The sequence below is a fragment of the Schistocerca nitens genome, chromosome 1 (assembly GCF_023898315.1).
Source record: "Schistocerca nitens isolate TAMUIC-IGC-003100 chromosome 1, iqSchNite1.1, whole genome shotgun sequence".
Taxonomy (NCBI): Eukaryota; Metazoa; Arthropoda; class Insecta; order Orthoptera; family Acrididae; genus Schistocerca; species Schistocerca nitens.
This window is the reverse complement of record NC_064614.1, coordinates 631774075-631795947: the sequence shown is the minus strand read 5'-3', so window position 1 is coordinate 631795947 and position 21873 is coordinate 631774075. Positions and strand designations below refer to the sequence as shown.

The following is a 21873-nucleotide window of genomic DNA, read 5'->3' as shown; positions in this document are numbered from 1 at the left end:
TGACTACTAACAATGAAAGTTGCTGTTACTTATGCTTATAATACTTGGAGGTGGAGAATTGCCCCTGCAAAGGAATGCACTGTTCACTATAAGACACAACCTGGTGTAGTGGCTGGTGTACCTTCACGCACCCCAAGAACCCATACTTATCCAAATTAATAAGCCTGACCATCGCTCCCTTGTCAACTTGAAATTTGATTCCTCACCCTCGTGCCCCCCACAAACATCAGTAAAATATGCTTGGGCAAGCCACACGATGTGACAGGGATGGCCCCACATTCCAGCAAAAACACAGGGCGTCCGAAGACTGATGTGCAGCTTGCCAATTGTCACAAACAGTTGATGAATGGCCTCCTATTGCATACCCCACACATGGTTTCCACATGTGGGCATTCTCGACAAACATGCAACAAATGACAATTGGGACAGGACTGCTGGCTCACCCGGTGAATGGAAGGAGAATGATGCCGAGGACCTGAAAATAGCTGCAAGCAGGAATTATGATGCTCCGACCAGTATGAACCTGCCAAGCTTGGTGCAGCAAAGACTGGCAGCGCTGTGATGCCATTGTGCTGGAATCATTGACACATTATGACGTGGCAGAATATGAGGCTGCCTGGGGTACCTCGCAGGTGATTGGGAGCTGTTTACCATGCACACCTGTTTGAGTCACCTGACAGTTATCAGAAAGGGCAGCCCTTGCTGCAGCAATCACCACATGCAATTCTGCGATGTGGGCAGTGTCGGCTAAAGAAGGGTCTGAAAAGGTCAATGCCCCTGTCTGAACCTCTGGATCAGGCGCTAACTGGAGAATCACGTGCCGAACTAGTAAATCTGTGTAAGAACACTTAAATTAACATTGCACGAGAGACCCTGTTGGCCAGCAATCGAGGCCACAGTGACTGTGTAGGATGCTTGTGATGCTGGTTAAACTGCAAATATGCCAACACCACTTGGGTTTAGTGTCCAAAGCACTGCATCAGCAATTGATAAAGCTCATCGGAGGGGAGTTTTGTGGGGTCAGTGGAGAGCTTCAAATTTTGAACAGTTCTTATAAACCTGTGCTGCTGGACAACAAGGCGACCTCATCAACTGGATCAGTGATAGGCCTGACAGCAGTGCAGCGAGAAGTAGTGCAAGCAATTCTCCCATCTTTCTGTAAACTCAATGAAACAGGCAAACAGCATTGAGGGTGGAAAAGAAAATTGCACAACGGGTGCCTGGTACAACGTTGGCATGAAGCAGCTCCCCATCCTGGTTCATCAGCACCTGCATCTGCTCCTGCTGCTGTTCCCTTGTAGGCAAAACTGTTCCTGTGAGCACTGCAGAACTGCCAGCCCATGGTGGCCAAAATTAACTCTGGGAAAAGGGAAACAAAAAATAGGATTGTGACACGCGTAAGAGCATCCCATCCTGTTCGCCGTTTTAGGATCTGCACTGTCGTTACAGTGCTCCTACACTGGACTGTCAGCACGGGTAATTCATGAGCTGACGGTAGCTGAGTAATAATCAGAAAACAGACCCCTGTGGGGGGAAATGAAAACTTGCCATATGAGTTAATCTGCGGGAAGCAGAAAGTTTGAACCCTCATAGAAATGTGCACAGGCATAATTCAGCATGCGGCTGGTGCGGGCAGCTGTTGACTGAGCACTTGGCAATAACATTCAGCATGATGCACAAGGTGAAGTTAGCAGTAGTTGTCTTCGATGTAAGCACTGGCCTGTTTGGTTTACTGCTGCTGCCTGCAGGTAAACACCTCCATCAGTGCTGATGTGCCCTCCATTGTAGGTTTCCACACTACTTCATGGCACTACTAATGCCAGCTCATCTGCGTCTATTGCAATGTCCGCTGACAGGGATATGAAAAATACCATTAAAATAAACATGTATTGCAAATAAATCTGGATTAAACATACAAGTCAGACATAATGACATGATTTGTCTTATATCTGTGGTTCTAAGATACAGTATGTGGAAAGTAAGGTATTTACAGAATACATACTTGTTACATGTAAGTACTTTCATGTATTCATAGATGTAACAAATTTTAAATATTGTAAAACCATCATATCTTAGCAAAACCACAAATACTAAAATCATTTATGTCAACAAAATGTGCTAAAGATTCACACTTTTATAAATGTGAACACACATATCTAAAATTCACACTGGTTATTAAAATACTTTTAAAATGACATAGTAAAAAAACGAATTAAAATTGTAATTGCTACTTTTCAGGAATTAACTTACACATGTCATAAATGCAACAGCTTGTTAATATTGTTAGGCACTACCTATATTTCAGCGAAGTATGATCAAATGCAGTAGTCAGACACAATGACATAATTTTTCTAAAGTTTATGATTTCATAGGATGGAAGAATGTAATAAACTTCAAAATGCATCAAACCTAGGCTTCTTTTATCTAAGGGTCTAAAGATATGACAAATGCGAAACTTGACATTTAGTAACCTAACAACACAAGCTACTCAGATATAAAGTTTTGTATATGTACTACTTGCCAACAATGAATAAATTAAATGCACAGTTGATGATTTTGCAGAAATGTCAATAAAGCAGTACTTTCAAACTTTTTTTTGCCAAAACCTGTGTTCTGTTAAACTTTTCAAACTGTGTTCATTAGAAAGATTGTAGTTTTAACTGCCAAAAAAGTGTATTTGATTATCATTTCAAGTTAACAATGCTAAATAATTTGGATCAAATTTTGGCACAAAATCATGGTATGAAAAAAAAAAATCTAAACTTTGAATTCTTATATCTTGCAGAGTAAATGCAAGCTGCACAAGTAGCTTAGCTTGGTATCGTAAAAATGTGGAATACAGAATTTCATTCACTTACTGTTATTCAGTAACCTGCAGATTCGCCGAAAAGATGACAATTTTTGTGAAACATGGGCTAACAATGCTACAGGAATTCAGGCAAACTAGCTGGAAAAATCATGCTGAAAATAAAAATCTCACTTTGGGTTCTTATATCTCAGTGATTAAAGGCATGATAAACATGAAACTTTGGACAGAACAACTTAGTAACATAAGATTTTCTAATAAGAAATATCATTCATGTTCCACTTTCTGAATTTATACAAAACCAGTTCAAACTTGATTATTGTAGAAATTACGTAAATAGATCATTTGCTAAGTACCTTATCTCCGATTTGCAAATGTGTAGGAGTATGTCAGATGGGTGGCAAGCAAAAAGTAATATCGATTTTGATTTTAGACTTCTCACCATTGCAATATTATTACATATCAACAGAACAAAATGATTCACTGATGAAATTTATTCATCCTCAAAGGCTGGCTGATTGATTTTATTGGATCGAAAGACAGGTTGCTTGTTGGGTAACAGAACAACACCTCATTTCTACAGTCTCTATTCCTTCAGTATCATCATCTGACTGACAGTATCAATCTGCTGAAAATGGAGAGCAGAAAGTGGCTCAAAAATTTCAAAAGATCTAAACTGCAATGTCAATAAGTTTAAAATCAAAATTGATATTACTTTTTGCTTGCTGTTTACGTGATATACTCCTATATTTTGAGACTTTGACATAAGGTACTTAGCAAAAATCTTGGAAGCAGACAGGTATCACCACTAGGCCTTGGAACCTAAATTAAGAAACCAAATTACAGGCTTGTGAACCTGTATGAAGAAACCCACCCAGGGCTGGCATCGCACAACTATCGGGTGTGACACCCATAGTGATGGGGTGCCACTGATTCACATTCTTGAGCAGGTAGTGACAATGTCACCACAGATCAACGCATTATACTGAGATATTATTTGTCAGTTTAAAAATAAAAAGCACCTTCAAGAAAAGATGGGCAACAGATTGCTGCAATGTACCCTTTTGCCATAGTACATTCCCTCTAAGTTGTCCATCATTTTCAGGCATTGTTAGCACACATTGGGAGACAAACATGATTTCCTGAATACTTGAAAACATCCTCTTTCCAGCTGTGATTAGTTGAAATCAATCATGGAAGATAGATTTTTAAAAGCAATTTGAATGTGATCTACTTTTTTAATTTTTTTGAAAATTGAGTTTGAACTGATTTTGTAGAAATTCATAAAGCAGTACATTAATTGTATTTTATATTGGAAAACCTTATGTTACTAAGCTGCTGTTGTCAAAAGTTTCATGTTCATCATGCTTTTAATCAATGAGATATAAGAAGCGAACATTAAATTTTTTTCCCAGCGCAATTTTTCTGGCTAATTTTCCTCAATTTATGTAGCATTGCTAGCCCATGTCAGAAATTTTATCCTTAGTTTTGGGGAGCGGGAGACTTAAAGTACAATTTTTCGAATGAGACTAGTTTTGAAGGTTTAATAGAAAATGATATTTGTAAAATAAGTGCTGAATATACTTTTTTATGAAATCTTTAAATTTGCACTTAATTTATTCAATATTGGCAGATGGTACACAAATGAAACTTTATACCTGAGAATGCACTGTTGTTAGGTTACTACATACCAAGTTTCACATCTGTCATACCATTGGTCCCTGAGATATGAGAGGCCAAACTTTGGTACAGTACTGTAAACTGATACAGTGCAATGGAAGTTTGTTGAATAGCTCACACAGTAGTGTAAGATACCACTGTTAAGTAAGTTCAACTGGGGAGCACTTGAATGTCAACCATGCTGTCGGTACATGCTTATGCTGCTGCTGATTCTTTCACTGAAAACACAACTATCAGTTGAGCAGTGAGTGAAGACATATCACATTAGGTGGACAGAAGGCTATGTGGTAGCAAAATGTTGATGGTAGGTAACAACAAAGTCCAAATCACAGCCCAGGAGAGAATCGCTTGGTGCAGGATCATCACAAATACACTGGAGAGCTTGCTGTAAACATCAGATAGTTGGCTAGTAAGGCTGTGGGGGACTGCAGTAACCTGTGCATAATTATATCGATTGATCCATCATTACGTCCAGTGCCGTTTTGTGACAGAAATTCCAAGTTTTTGGATAGAGCTTACCAGGAATTTGGTTTTATCGTACCTCATTAGCACAGGCTAACCTTCTTTCACCAAATGTCTGCCATGGACACAATAGCAAAATTATTCTGAAATATGCTATTCTTTGTTATTGTATTAATTTGAGAATATTTAATGTGTCAGTTTTGTGAAATAATTTTCACACGTATGTGTAAACAGTTATCTAGAAACAAAATGGTAATAGCTTTTTAAGGGATTTTTCTCTTATTTTCTTATTATGGATGGAGAAATTATTCGCATGCATTGAATGATTCAAAATATCGTATAAAATTTCTGGATCTAAAGCTCTGCCTGTAGAAGATAATTACCATATCCATTTGTCTTGAGAAGCCTCAGAGACCTAGAACCATGATAATAATGAGAAAGAGGAAAGCCTCAAGCTAAGCAAACATTGGATTCCTGTCCTGCTGAGAAGGGCAATAGGTAGCAAGCAATGCTAGCCACTCGTGCTGACAATACCTTAAATTACCAATTAAGCAGCCATCAGTAGAATAACTTGAAGCAGATTCCTTGAAGCTATATGTCGAATCCAGCTAGATCACATATGTTTTCTCAGTAAGTGATGGGCCAACCACTTGGATCTTGTTTAGATAGTGTTGTACCCTGCATTGTCAATAAGAAACAAATCAAACATCTAACTGTGATGTGATATCCACTGCAATACCCCAAAAAATATTCATCGTAGTTTAATGCATGTTAATTGGGGTCCCAGCTTCAGCATTCTATAGTTCTATTGCATCCCATTGTATAGTTAATCAATTTTGGCCATTCTCTCAAATATTACTCCTATTCATGGAATATGCTAGTGTTTCTTTAGATCTTAGGAGTAACTTAGAACATCAGTGTCAAATTTAAATTTCCTATCGGAATCAGAATTTTTTTGTCTCACACCAGACAAGTGAAATCATTGATTTAGAGTACAGGAGACAAGTCAGCTGATAGCTGTAATACATTATATAGACTACAATTTTATCATGTAACTCCAGAATCTTAATTTGTGTGCTCAAATGAAGAGAGCGTCATAATACTCTACAGACCAATAGCATTTCTGTACTAGAGTGCGCTATGATTTTCTTTTTGTCGTCCCAGTTTCAACCTAGTGAAATTCTTTGTTTTTTTAGCTTGCTGTGTATTTCCTTTCTCATACATTGTGGAGTTTGCACAAAAATTGAACTTTCTGTGTTCCTAGTTCCAGACCTGTGCCAGAGGTTATTTGGAAGAGATAGCTCAGGATTATTATTTATGAAGAGAATTATTTCATATAAGTACATCAAGAGAACACTCTATATATTTAGTATAGTAACTGACAAGATGCTCTTGGTCTTGCACTGCATAATTCTGATAATTTTTTCTCTAAGATTAAGGTTCTTGTTGTGTTGTTAGCTTTTCGTCAGAGACTGTACTATATCTCAAGAGGATCTAACTTTATTCACATTTCTTGGCGGCAAAAATTGTACTTTGCTTTCTTGGAAGACAAATTTTTTTTGAGAGTATGTTAAATTTTGTACAAAAATTTTGAATTTTTATTGCAAAACTCTTTTCAAATCCCTGTATATAGAAGGTAAGGTCCTGCTGACTTACTGACTCATCATTGCCCACCCCGAACTGCTGAGGATAGAAACTTGAAATTTGGAGAAGGTGTGGATCTTATTACTGTAGGCATCATTTTAGAAAGGATTGTCGAAAATCCCATTCCCAAGGGGATGAAATAGGGGATGAAAGGCTTTTTGAAAGTATGTTGCTATTAAGGGAATTTTGAAGCTAGAGCTGTGACAACTGGTATTTGATTTTTCACTCAGCAAATAAAAAAATTATGTGTTTCGGCATTTTTGAAAATTCAGTCACTAAAGACGTAAAATAGAGGGTGAAAGTTCTTTTTGTAAATAAACAGTTACTAAAGAACTACTAAATAATTTTTAAGGCTACATCTATGACAATTGGTATTTGATTTCTCAGTTAGAAGTAAAAAAATATGTTTCAGTGTTTCTGGCGATTCAGCCCCTAAGGAAGTACAATAGGGGCTGAAAATTTTTAAGAAAATATTTTGTTACCCCCCCCCCCCCCCCCCCCCAAAAAAAAAATCTTTATTTCTGAAAATTGGTATTTGACTTCTTGTTTAGATATAAAGAAATATTTGTTAAGGCACAAAAGTTGCTCTGAAAATATATCCATAAGAACACAAAAGGCATGATTAACAAAAACTTTGGACTCCAGCCACCAGAATCACTTTTTGGTCAAAAGTACATTCGGAAAAGAACAAGCTTATATGGCCTTAATTGGCATGAAAACTTAGATGCTGTTGCAGTTTGTAAACAACATAAAAATTCAATTAAATAAAAACAAAAGAAATCTCTTCAGGCCATACAGTCTAGGTGAAAGAAGCAGCAGGTGCTAAGCTAGTATTTTATAGAACATGGGAAGAAGGCAAATTGGATAGTAAATTCATATATTTTCTTTGGAGCATTGTGGTCGTTTCACTTCTGCATATTTCAGAAAATCTGGAACGTAACCTTCTTCAAATGACAGATTAATTAATTTGTACAGTGGGTGTGCTATTTTATTGGAAGCTGCTGTACTAACTTGGACAGGCATTCCATCTAATACCACAGAATATTTAATTTTAGGTTTAATATTGTTACTTCTATATATTTTTTGTTACTTTGTCATACGTATTTAATTAGACTTGCTCTGACCTAAGCCAGATAAAAGTACAGTATCATGATAGCAATTTACATGATCAAATTTTATGCAGTCATGGAGAATTCATTAAAATTTTTAATATTATAGCAGGATTTACAATTATTTTGTCATATATCCTTATTTTAGAAGTTTATTTGTTTCTAGGTTTGATTCCAATTTCAAATTTGGCAACTGTCCATACTGCTTTGGATTTATTTATGTGCCTCTTAGTGAATTTAGTGTTTGTCATTTCTTTTCCTGCTTTACAATCTCCTTAAACAGACTTTCATGTGATTTAAAATAGTTAATAAACTCAGAATTATTACCAAATTTCAGTTCAGGACATACCTGTCTCTTTCGATTATTAGATTTTTTACGCCTGTGGTAATAAGTATCAAGACAACATCATTGCACAATGTGATTTGTTATGTGTGAAGTTTTGACAATTTTGTGCAATCTGCTTATTTAGGTCATATCATACACCATTGTCAGTTTCTAGGAATCATACAGTTTTAAAGAAATGATAGTTAAGTAGCTGATCAGCCAATTACTTTCAACTTAATTATTAAATGAGTTGCATTAACTTTAATAATTCAATTTATAACACTACTGTGTATTGTGTTTGTGAGGAAAGTAAGATGATAAAATAGAAGTTTCTTTTTTAAAACCATGGTTTTGCTAAAGTCTCTCTTTTATTCCCTGGAATCTTATGATGATACTCTGAAATAACCTCAAGCTCATTAGTCGTACAGTACAGGCTTTTAGGGCCAATATTTGCATTTTTGATGATTTATGGTTTATGAACATAAGGCCGTGGTCCAAGGCATATTACTATGCCTAACATTTGTCTTCCGGTGGTGGAGACAAACAAACTTGTTTGAGATTGCAACTCGTTTCTGTGCTGTTATAGCCTCTGATGATGTTTCTAGCATTGGAAGATGAAACGTTAGCCAGAGATAATTCTCTCTAAAGCACATTCTCTCTCTCTCTCTCTCTCTCTCTTTCTTTTTCTCTTTCTCTTTTTCTTTTTCTCTTGGTCTTCCTTTTTTTCTGTTGTTATCCTCCAGGAACCTGATGCCTCTTTATGGTGGTGATAAAAAATAGTTTTATTTAGTTCTAATCAAACTGTGTGATCCTGTTGGTGATGATTTCTGCGGATTTGTTAATTCTTGCGTGACCACTTTCCGTGTTTTTGTTTGGTGATTTCACCTCATGATCCATCATGTTAACCATTTTTGCTATTGAATTACAAGTTAATTAGGGTAAAAAAATGCAGTGTGACAGATGTAGATGGGTACCACAAATGATTTTACAGTTTATAGGTACCACAAATGATTTTTCAGTTTATGTAAATCCACATAATAGGTATCACAATCAACAATCTGATATTATAAAGCTTTTAAATAATGCAGAAATTAGTATAAGATGCTTTGGCTGCAGCATGAATGATTTACCTAATTGTTGAATTTTATATTCACTTTGCCCTCTCCTCTTCCTTGCTGCTGCAGCTTGCACAGATGCTATTTTCTCTTTTCAAGTAGCTGGTAATTGATTCCATTCATGATCATTGGCCATGCTTTAAGCCTTTGGTTGATCTAAAACTGTTTACTTGCTTCAGTGCTATTGATATTTAACTTACTAGCATATGCTCTGTCAAAAATTTCATCACATTTTTGAATAAAATCAGTTTCCTTTTGCTTATCACCATCCACTGAGGATGCAGTATTTTTTGGTAGTTGCCTCATTGTTGGTATGAAACTTCTAATTCTGGTACATGGTTACCCAGCTCTTGCATCAGAATTTGTGCTTTTTCCCAATAAGTAATTTCTCCCTGCACAGATAGTGTGGCCCTTTGATGCACAGTTAATTTACACAACCACAAATTGTACAAGAAAACATTGAAATTTTGTTGGACAAACGGCAATTTGATTACAGTTATTTCGTAGGAGTACTGCCTCTGTAAATAGATTTTTCTTCTGTAAACAAACTGATGATAAAAACATTGTGTTTGCTGTGGCTGCTACATTCTCTCGAAATTGAAAGTCTATTAGAGTGGCCCGGGCTGTGTCGTACAAGGGAACAGCTTGGCTCACTATTCCCTCTCTCTACTTGTCTTTAGGTCACTGACTGCTTATGTCAGCCAGTCAGTGCATTTGTGACATGAGAACACTTTCGTTTAAGGAGCCTGTAAGGCGAAGGGGGGCGGGCCTGGGCATGCATTGGGTAATGAATTAATTTGTCATACAGGAGAAATATTTTGCAAACTTTTCTTTTTATCATTATATCAAGTTTGAAGGCCTGGGGACACCCTTTTCCTTTACCCTGCTGAGCACAAATTTGACACAGCTGTTTTTACATGGAGTGGAACTAAACTGAAGGGTGGCCCAAGAAAAATTTTAAAATGTGCCATGTACTTTTACATGCATATTTTGATCTGCTAAGAGATTTTATCTAACTTGGCAAAAGTTTCTCTGCATTTAGTTTCTTTTTTCCCACCTCTGCTTTTATAACTAATGAATTTAAATTCTTGTTGTAATATATGAGCTAATTTTTGCTGTGCAGTAATGTGTAACTATAACCGTATTTTCACTGGCTGTGGGCTAATTTGAAAGTGAGTACTAATGAAGAGAACATCAAAATACAAACAGTTGTAGTCATCTTACATAAATGAGTATACTATTCCAAGAACATAAATGATTCAAGTAAACTACTGTAAGAATTAAAGTACTTTTCTATCATTACAGGATGCCAAATGAAATAGATACAATGGATTTCAATGATACATTTCTGGATATGGACCATTTGCGTGCAAGCTTTCCAGATTATGAAATTCGTGTCAAGACAGATGATCCGCGCAAGCTGGTGCCTCCTTTCAGGTGATGATCTACTTATTGTTGTTTTGTAAATATACTTTTTGTGCAGCATATGATTAACTGTTGTAAAAACATGAAGTGGTATAGAATCATTTTTATTCATTTGAACTTGACATTTTGTTGAAATTTTTAGTGAAACATACTATTACAATTGTAGCATACGTGCTACTTCATGAACTGTGAACATATTTTATGAATGTAATAAAAGGTAAGTTACATTCTGTGCTATTAATTGTTAATAGCAGTTTAATTGCTGGTGCCATATATATATCTAGAGGGTGTGGATGTTGTCTGGTGATTATATGTGTAGCTTTATAACGATATGTTAACGTAATGTGTATACATAAACATACAGTTATAAATGTCCCAGTTCGTAGCCGCTAATTATAACAAAATGTTTACTTTTGTACTGTGCGGTGGAAACATATTTGCGAACGCCGACCGTGTGCGGCTGTTTCTTGTTGGATCGTCTGATCAGTCGGAAGTTGCATTGCAGAGGAGAGTAAATGCCTATTCAAAATATAATTATTTTTGGATAGCTCAACATAAATTTCCTAAGGGACCGTAGTTTATCATGCATTTACCAGTAGAATATGGTGCGGAGAAAATATTTCGCCGCATGCGACTTCCGTCCGAACTCGACGAAAGAATTCGTGACTGTGAACTCTCTATTTGGCAGAAATATAAAGAAAATTAAATAATTTCATGAAGAAGTGAGACATAGATTCTATAGTAAATGAATAGTCCATACACCAGTTCCATTTAACTCTGAATTTATGGCAATTAATAGACGAACTTACACTGCAATGAAGAAATTAACATGGATGCCGTTTTGACTGGCACTTCTCTTAATGAAAACAATTCCTTTGACGTTTTCACATACACGTCGCACAATAAATCTACTGCTAGGCACTTTTAGTATTACACATTTACTTTACACTAGAACAATATTAATTTTGACAATGATAATACGGCGGCAAGACATGCGCGTCCGACACAAGTTACAGGAGACAACAGAAGAATGAGTAACTGTTCATCGAGAATATCTCGTACCTCTAAACAAAATGTGTAAAAATGTTCTTCTTCTGTCCGTTTTTCGCGCCGCGGTTTTCAAAGTCAATAACTCACAGTATCTCTGACGGCGCTTCGACAATAAACAAGTTACGTCACAGGTCGTTCACCTTTTACATTCTCGCAACATTATTTGCTAACTGTAGCTGTTGCCGAGCGACTGCTCGATTAGTGAATGATTTAAAATGATAAGGCAATCACATAATGTTACATTGCCTTCCATGGGAATCTTGGAAATCAAGGAGATTACCAAGATTCACATGTCGCCGTTAACATTATGGGATTGAGTACTTTACAGATTTACATTGATCAAACACAGTATTCCTGTCATTTGATTACTAGGATTACACAAATATGGCGATCTCTCATTCATAGACGAAGTCAGTTCTTAAGGTAAAGATACACAAAAAAATTTAAAATCTAAGACAGTAAATCTACGAAGTTTACAATTATACTCATTACAGTCTTTTTTTTTACAGAGTTCATAACGACCATCTTTGTGGCCTCAAGTTATTGTCCAGAGCTCATAGGCTCTTTGCTCCTGAAAGAAAACACATAGGATTCATCTTTTTATACACATATAATTCTCACACATGGAATTTCTCACACGTGTCCATTTTCCATTGCTCACTAGTTATTATAATTTTTACGCTTTCATTGTTTGTGTATTGACAGGAAAGTTAGAATTTGATTCTTCTCCAGGTGAAGCTTATGCCTTGAGAAGTTGGATCGCTACTTTGCGGTCTCCGAGTAGAAAACTTTTCATCAGCTCTGGCGGGCGAGTCTCACTCGCACGTTACGTACACACGTTACATGTAACAAAAAATATAAATACCCATTAGTCTAAGAACTAAGCTTAAATCTATTTTAGGACTTGGGATTCATAGGAATTTGACTTTGTCACAATTCGCGTGTGGTTTGGCTGTTCGCATTTCATCCACGGGATATAACATTAGCATAGTATGTGATATGTTGTGAACTCATATAAGAGACTTTTATTTTGGGAGCGGCTTTCATGGAAAGTCCGTTTCGTCGAACTGTAGCGGGAGTGCTGTGCAAGTACATCACTTTAAATTTAACGCGTTTGTTGCGTCGATGGACGTTGACACAGGCTGATTATTAGAGCTGAATCGCAAGTCGAGGCGCTCACCAGCCTCCACGCGGTACTTCAGCTTTTCCGCGCACGGTTCAGTGAACACGTTGCGTCGATGGTGTTGTGGTTTTTTGTGGTTTGCTGAGCTGGTGTGGAGGGACGAAGATTACCAGGGACAGAGACTCCATTGAAACCATGCCTGTCTCCACATTTTCCAGCCGATTTTGAAGATTTTAAGGTAGGCTAGCGCTCGCACGTTGCAAAGCAGCTAACACACTTGGTTTCCGACGCACTGCACTTAATCACATCACCGCCTTCGGTTATACAACCGGACTATCATTGTCCGTCGGCCTATCTGCACGTTTAACACTTTTTATCTTCATCGTGTCTGTGGCAGACTTCCACACCATTTTAAACCTTCACTTATACACTACTATGTACACAATTTTTTTTACAGTTTATAATCAAATAGTTTGTCTCACTTTGAAGCTTGCTAATTGAGAGCTTCAATTATCATGTCCATTTCAATTTCTGTTACTTTGTTGGTAACTATCTTTAACATTTCGCTTTACATTGTTCATCATCTTTCTCTAAGACTAATTATGCTTTTAGTTCACAGTCACAATACATTAGTTTCTCCGATCTGTTAGCAATTATTATTATTTTAATTCATTTCAACCGTTCTTTCTATTTATTAGATTCATTAAAGTTATCACTGTCATTTCAACAAAAATTCTCTTTTTACTAGATGTGAGGATCAATCAGTCACATTTGATCGCCCTCTCACATGAGAACAGAACACCATTCAAGAAAATATTCAAATTCCTTATCGCGATCTCGGTTTGCGTCTCGGATTGACTTTAAAAGGAAAAATAAAGACATTTCAAAACTAGCTTTTCCCGATTTCGTTCATGCGTTTCCTTTTGAAAATCGTATGCCAAACCAGCCTTCCACGTCAACCGCATTTCTCAATCTGTGACGTCAAGTCTACGGGACGGGTTTAGGCGGGTTAGGATATTTACACAAATTCAGAAGAAAGACATAGATATAATAGTACATAGAAGAAGAAATCTAGCAAATAACTCCTTGTTACTTATGACTTAGAGATTAATTTTCCTTTGCGCCGTACGTCTGCGTACGCGCTCCAATTACAAACTAGCTACTTTGTTTTGCCGGCGGTTTCATCGTCATTTTATTCTCGCCTTGACGCCTGCTTGCGCTACACTGCATTGGCCTCTATATATGACCTTAAGTCATAATTGCTTTGTCCTTGCCACTTACGCTCTTATACTTGGTATTTATTTCACTTATGGCTTTGAATGTATCTGTCCTGCGTATTGCAATTACAATTAATGCTACTTTGTTTATCTAGCCGAAGGATAGCGCTTTCGTGGTGATGGTGGTACTTACAAGTAACTCACATGCTTCGTAAACATTACGTTATTTTAATGCAGAGATGAACCTGTTCCAGATTTCTATGTACATTGGAACTTAATTTGGACATAGCTGACTTAGAAATTAGTTACTTGTTTTCCTTTTTAGTGGGATCAGGAACCAATAATTGTCAAGCGACCCTTGTCCTTGACGGAAATAAATTTCGTTTCTGGATCATTGCTCCTTGAACTTAAAAAAAAATTCTTACATACTATGTTTTATTTTCACTTCTTTAGCATTTCATATCGCAGAAGCCGGCTTGTTAGGCACATCCTTCGCTCTATATTTCATTTTTCTCTCTTAAATATTATCTCCTTAAAACTAAATCTTAAAACTAGAGTTCTTGGAGTTGATCACTTTCTTTGTTAAACAAGAATTTGTTTTTTTTTTATTATTTATCAGCTTGTCTGTACTTAAATTATGGCTCAAGATAACATATTTTAAATTCTCTGCTGTATAGCAAGATAGACTCACTGTCGTGTAATTTATTCTAAGCATTTTTTTTTAACGAAGTCAGATCAGTTGTCACTTAGTCACTAGCGGCTAACCTTCTCTTGCCATTATAAAGCTTTCCTTTTGACTTATTCTGTAGCATGATATTTTTTAAGATCAGAGTGATGGTATAACCCTTTTATTTTTCCATTTGCTGGATCAGAAATCAGATAACAACCTGTATGCGGTATACGAAGGATCTCGTAAGGTCCCTCAAAAAGACTTTACCATTTTCGATTTTTGTGTAAGAGCAACGATGGTTTAAAGTGTGTTTTTAGCAAGACCTTTTCGCCTACTTTAGAATTTAACACCTTATCTCAGTACAAGTACGTCATAGTTAGTCTCTCCGTCGAAGTGGTAGCTCACATTCTGTCTCAGAGCATCACTTAGGGAGTTTTCAGATGCTGAACTTAGTTTTCCTGCTTGTGTGGTTTTGATTGGCCTTCATCATTAGAAAGTTCGACCAATCTGACATTGTGAGAACACTGAGGAACAAAATTACTGTTATGCACAAACCTCGTGTCAAAATGTTGCTGCGTCTGTTCTGGTGTCCAATACGTGTTACTGCCTTCCGCGTTTGCGAAAAATACAGGGGGATTGTAATGCCTTCGCGGGGTCTGATGATTTTTATTACTATTATGATTTCCGGAATTGTTACTGTGAAATCCACCTTCACACTGTGGTTTGCCGTTAAACTGTGTGTTTCTGTACATTCCCTGCGCTTGATTTTTACTAGGCGCGGAGTTGTATTGGTATGAGTGGGCGTTATCAGCTGTTTGTTGCTGCCCGTAATCTGAGTGTTGGCTGCGCGAGTACGGTGCATTCCATTGCGATCCGCTCTGCTGTTGCCAACCTTTTTGACTGAAACCGTTTCCAAACTTCTGCTTGTATGATTGATTGCCGTACTGGTTACCAGTCGTGTTATACACGGGATTGAATCGGTTGTGTTGATTATGTATATTCCTTTTGTGCGGATACCCATTGCCTTTATTTCCGTTTTGCCAATCGTTACTATTTTTTGAATCGTTCCCTGGCTTTTCATAGCCGTTACTGTCGTAATGTTGTGGCCAAGAATTGTGCGGAGTATTCCGCGGTTTGTTAGCTCTCATGTCCTCATAGATCAGGTCTAGGGAATCTAATATCGACAGAAAGGTATCTGGATCATCATCTGGTATGGCTATCAGCTTTTCACGAATCGAAATGGGTAATTTAGACTTGAGAATCATAATTACATCTTTACTATTGATAGGGTTATCCCAATACCTAATTTTGCCAAGATATTTTTCGAAGTACATTCTCAGGCTACTATTCCTGGGGTCAAATTGTTCTGCATTATAGACTTCTTTACGAAGGCGCTTCTGAACACCTTCGCTCCAAAATTTGCTGAGGAAACAGTGCTCAAACTCCTCATATGTTCGACACTTATCAACCATTTCTGTTCCCCATATTGCCGATTCGCCACCTATATATCCGGTAACAAATTGGATACGCTGTCTATCAGTCCACGAATTTGGAAAAATGCCGGAGAATCCACGAAGAAAGACAATTGGGTGGATATTTCGTTTTTCCGGGTTAAAGGTTTGAAAAACTCGATGCTTTATCATGCTTTCTTCCTTCATCATTTTTACTAATGAGTCAGATTCTTGGTTTCGTTGACTAACTGGAATATGTGGTGGTGAAGTGTGTTCATTAGATACAACAGGTATTCGGAATTGCCGAAATAATTCATCTTCTTCCTCTGAGGCTAAAGAGTTAGGATAATTCGGTCTCTGTATTCGGGAACTACTACTCACTTGTGCCTTCAGGTTATTTAGCTGTTCCGTTACCTCTTGCTTCCAATTTGGTAATTCTTGCTGAAGGGTACGCCTAATGCTACCGAGTTCAGACATAACGGTATCTCCGGAGCTTCCAGGAGCTGACAAGATACCAAGAGTGGTTGCTTTCACAGTCTCTACTAGGTCTTTGTTAATTTTATCTTCGACAAATTTGTCCTTTCCAGCAATCCAGTTCTCATACTTTTCTCTAAATTCTCTCTCATGACTATCTAGCCTCTCCTTTACTTTCGTTTCCGTTTCCAGAGTCAAATTTGACATTCCGTCAGTTAATTTTTCTACCTGCGTAGTTACTCTGTCTAATCTGTGATTAACCGTGGTTACGGTGGAATCAAGATTCTTGGTTGCGTTTCGGATGTCAGCTGTCTCGCTTTGCATGGTAGCTAAAGTGTCATTCAGTTCGATAATTATTCCACTTCGCATTTGAGAAACAGCATCCTTAACTTGCTTTGCTACTTCTTTGGCTACGTTTTCTCTAACAGTTTTTATTTCTTCGCTTACTGTAGAAAGTTTATCTTCAAGTGAGGCTAACATTTGTCTATTTTCGTATTTCAAATCATCTTCAAGTGAGGCTAACATTTGTCTATTTTCGTCTTTCAAATCATTTTACAATGGAATTTAAACAGTACTTGAAGAAATTACTAATCTACTAAATGCAATCTACTGAATTCAAAGCAAATTTTACTGCAACTAATAAAGATCGTCACAAATTGATTAATGTCGGCTGAAATTTAAGGAAGCTTGGCTACGGCTAACGAAATTTTAACTTACGTTACTGATGACTGCCTTGGGCGTTGCAACTAGATGTTCGCACAAATTCTGTTCCAAAAAAAAAATCTCTCTTCCGTAATTTTCTCTGAATATCTCGTTTCTTTCGCTCAATGGAAATTTTATTGGATGGCGTTTGATGTCATGTAACAAATAAAAAGCACAAGATTAGCTACAATTATTTATGAATATTTCCACAATGCCTATCTTACATAAATTTTTATTTCTTTAAGTTTTTTTTTTATTTTTTTTTTTAATTCGGGTCCCTGTTCGGGCGCCAATTATAACGATATGTTAACGTAATGTGTATACATAAACATACAGTTATAAATGTCCCAGTTCGTAGCCGCTAATTATAACAAAATGTTTACTTTTGTACTGTGCGGTGGAAACATATTTGCGAACGCCGACCGTGTGCGGCTGTTTCTTGTTGGATCGTCTGATCAGTCGGAAGTTGCATTGCAGAGGAGAGTAAATGCCTATTCAAAATATAATTATTTTTGGATAGCTCAACATAAATTTCCTAAGGGACCGTAGTTTATCATGCATTTACCAGTAGAATATGGTGCGGAGAAAATATTTCGCCGCATGCGACTTCCGTCCGAACTCGACGAAAGAATTCGTGACTGTGAACTCTCTATTTGGCAGAAATATAAAGAAAATTAAATAATTTCATGAAGAAGTGAGACATAGATTCTATAGTAAATGAATAGTCCATACACCAGTTCCATTTAACTCTGAATTTATGGCAATTAATAGACGAACTTACACTGCAATGAAGAAATTAACATGGATGCCGTTTTGACTGGCACTTCTCTTAATGAAAACAATTCCTTTGACGTTTTCACATACACGTCGCACAATAAATCTACTGCTAGGCACTTTTAGTATTACACATTTACTTTACACTAGAACAATATTAATTTTGACAATGATAATACGGCGGCAAGACATGCGCGTCCGACACAAGTTACAGGAGACAACAGAAGAATGAGTAACTGTTCATCGAGAATATCTCGTACCTCTAAACAAAATGTGTAAAAATGTTCTTCTTCTGTCCGTTTTTCGCGCCGCGGTTTTCAAAGTCAATAACTCACAGTATCTCTGACGGCGCTTCGACAATAAACAAGTTACGTCACAGGTCGTTCACCTTTTACATTCTCGCAACATTATTTGCTAACTGTAGCTGTTGCCGAGCGACTGCTCGATTAGTGAATGATTTAAAATGATAAGGCAATCACATAATGTTACAGCTTTCTAACAGTGCATATTAGTGTCTTACGTTCACATCTGTTGGGTGCTGGGTGGTATGTGCCGAACCCACGGATGTTCGTAAAGTTGACAGTAACAGCTATGCTGAGCCAAGCTTGTGACACTAGCATTCCTGACTTGATGGCTGACATGCAGCAGAGTGGTATGGCCAAGCTGACTGCAAGAAGTGCTATTAGCCTGCCCCCATCTGTGGCGGGTGTCAGGAGTGTATACATCTGAGGTGTGAACTAGGCGGCCAGTATTTATATTTGCCAAAGTGGGTTTGTTGTGGAATTGCCACTGAAAATGTCACATGTATTGTGTGTCAATGTGCCCACAGTTACAGTAACTCACAGGTCACCAAGCAGGCAGGTGAACTGTGGCACGTAGGCAGACGGTGTTGTATACAGCTGCACCAATGCATTTCAGTGAGTGGTTCTCATCAGACCTTACCTTTGGCTCCTGCCATTACATCCTTCCCCTCTTTGAAGAATTTGGCCCTCCAAATTCTTTCTGTGGTTGTACCTGAAACTACCTAATTTTTTACTGTATATGCAGTACATATTCTGCTAGTCTTTGCCTCATACTATTTCTGGGCGTTCTTTTCCAGCTCTTCAGTAGTTGAGCAGCTTCCTCACAGGTGTTAGTACTATTGGTGTAGGTCTGTAGGTGAAAGGTTGATGGGGGCAGGATCTGTGCAACTCTGTGATTGAGATAACAATAGACAGTTGTTATTGGCAAAATTACCGAGTATGACTGATGTGAGAGTTCCTCACATGATCAGACTGTGCTGATTTTGCTGTGATATTGCCTTATATCCCCAAATAATTCTCCATCGAAATTTGACTGTTCTGAGTGGTTAGGATTTGGTCCAAGGAGTTGAGAAGGGTTGAGTTCAAAGTAACGTCCAGGTAGGTCAGGTTTCTGCATGGGAGGTTTTCATAGGAAATGTCGTGTACATAAGTGTAGTGAATATGTGGTGTTTAAGGATTTGCTTCTGGTAATGGTGGTTGGTAGCCGAAAAGATGGATCACGTATGTCACGAGTGCCATTTATTATGAGACCTTGTCCTTGTAGCCCTATCTGTTGCATGTTACTTAACAATCCCTGTTCATAGTATGTGCAGATGACAATCACCACGTATACCACTGAGAAGGACCTCTGTGAGCCTACCCTTTGGAAGTATTCTTTCCATGTGTAATCACCTCCCAAGGACATTCATACACAGGTTCATCCAGGTAACAGGTATAGTTTGCACGATGCTGGGACTACATGTATCAGCTGTATCAGCTGCAGCAGAGAATAATATGTGGGGCTTCCTGTCAGTCACAACTAGTAGTACGCATCTTCAATTGCATGAACTTCAGATCCCTCACACTGCTGGATAGGAATGGATGACATAACATTCAGACCATCATGAAAAATACATTATCTAGTTTATGTTTCAAGTCTGCACTGGATAGAAAACTACACCTGCACAAACCACTATTATTGTAGTAGTTATACACTTCACAAATCAACAAGTTGCACTTCATAACATCAATGTTCCCTACCAGACCAAATTAAACATGCTAAGCTCTTATTGCCATCACTGTACATACTGTAATGGGCCACTTCTTGACCCTATCACATATGGTTTAGCTGGGGTAACCATAAGAGTAATTTGTTCATTCCACAAAATCTCATCTTTCTTATCTCTCACTATCCTCTCCCTTTCAAGGAAGCTGTCAGCAATTGAGGCAGGTGTTCCAGAGCAGACTTAAATAGGTGGATTTATCCCAGCTGCACCGCAGTAGCACAAGTCTCAAGTTGCAGAGTTACATTGACCAGAAAGGGCATTTCGGTCATTTGATAATGAATTTATTTGTCTTCCCCTTCAGAACATAGGAGTTGATCAACATTGCCCATTGCCATACATGGTACACTCTCTAGGGCCTTTGTATTTGCTTCTTTAACCCGGTGCCATATGCCTCTCAGTCTCTTAGCAAAACTATTTACAGCTGAGACATCTTCTGCAGGGATTTATTTACAAAATTTTGAAAGGGAAGGTATCTTCCATCCATAAATAGCCGCATACAGCAATAATCCTGTGCCATGATGCGCTTCTGGGTTATAGGCAGCCAACACATACAGTAGTAGTGTGTCCCAGTCACTTGTGACTGCTCGCGCAATAACTTAACATTTTCCCTATGGTTTGATGCACTCATTCTGTCCTCCCATTCTCTTGCAGATGCAGTGCGCTTGTCCATAACTTCCCAATCTGTAAAAGTTAATGCAGGTATTTCATTAGTTTGGGAATAAAATTGGTACCCTATCAGCTACCTTGGTATATAGTGTCTCTGGCTGAAAATCCAGTGGATAACCATTGCTGGAACTATAGTCTCTTCCTGCTGATTCAGCACAGCACTCGTGGATAAATAACATGAAAAGTGTCCAGTTATAATCATTACATATCAATTACCCACCAGTTCTGTCAACCTCTGCACACAGTTTTTTTGTGACTAAGCTCAGCCTGTTTTGCATAGGATATGCAGTTACTTTTACTTATTGTTACATGTTCTGTTTGCACTATTCACACCAATTGCTTTCTGCAACACACCATTCAGTTGTTCAACAACCCCTGTGCCCAGCAAGGCAGCGTTGTGACTCTGCCTCAGCACTTCATCATGTAAGCTTATCGGCAGGGTCATATGTCACCACAGAACTCAACTTAAGTCAGACAGAGCTGACAGTCTCAGTAAGTGACCTGAGCCTTTTGCCATTTGTCTTTTGCAAAAATTCCAGCATGCTCCACCACATATTTATTAAAATTTAATCCATATACAATACTGTATACGCCTCAGAACAACTGGAAAATGTAATGTGGGGAAACCACAGAAATTTTTCCAAGCGGGAAAAACTCAGGAATTTTTAGAATTCCAGGAATTTTTCATTGTTTTAGTTTTCAGTTAAATCTTTGTAATTTTGACTGGCAGGAACTGACACTCTAATAAAGAAATTTACTTTAGTGTGCTACCGCAGTATAATACTACAGCAATGAAATATAAATTAAAGAATAACACCAAAATAAAACTTTAATTGCAAAAAAAATGCACAATTTACAACAACAAAAACACAGTGCACACAAGCATCTGCCGACACCAAAATGTCTTGTAGACTATGCAATACTTTGTGACAAGGAACTGCTTTTGATGCTGGGCCTCATTTCAATGAGTGTGACATCACAACAGGTCGCGGAAAAGTACTGTGAATGTTGCTTTGAGGCTGTCACTTTCAGAGTAAATTTTCTTGTATGAAAGGTGATTTATGTTAGCTGTGAGAATGTGTGATGAATTTCTTAAATCACAGTGTGTTAGA

The 21873-nt window shown here is 37.6% G+C and overlaps 1 protein-coding gene across 2 annotated transcripts in view; it reads left to right on the top strand.

The window, feature by feature from the left end:
- LOC126257794 (RNA helicase aquarius) overlaps positions 1-21873 on the top strand; it is a 368203-nt gene that overhangs the window by 235667 nt on the left and 110663 nt on the right. For both annotated transcript variants that reach the window (XM_049955590.1, XM_049955591.1), the window contains one exon: positions 10447-10578. In XM_049955590.1, the coding sequence (XP_049811547.1) occupies positions 10447-10578 (132 nt within the window). The remainder of the gene's footprint in view (positions 1-10446; positions 10579-21873) is intronic.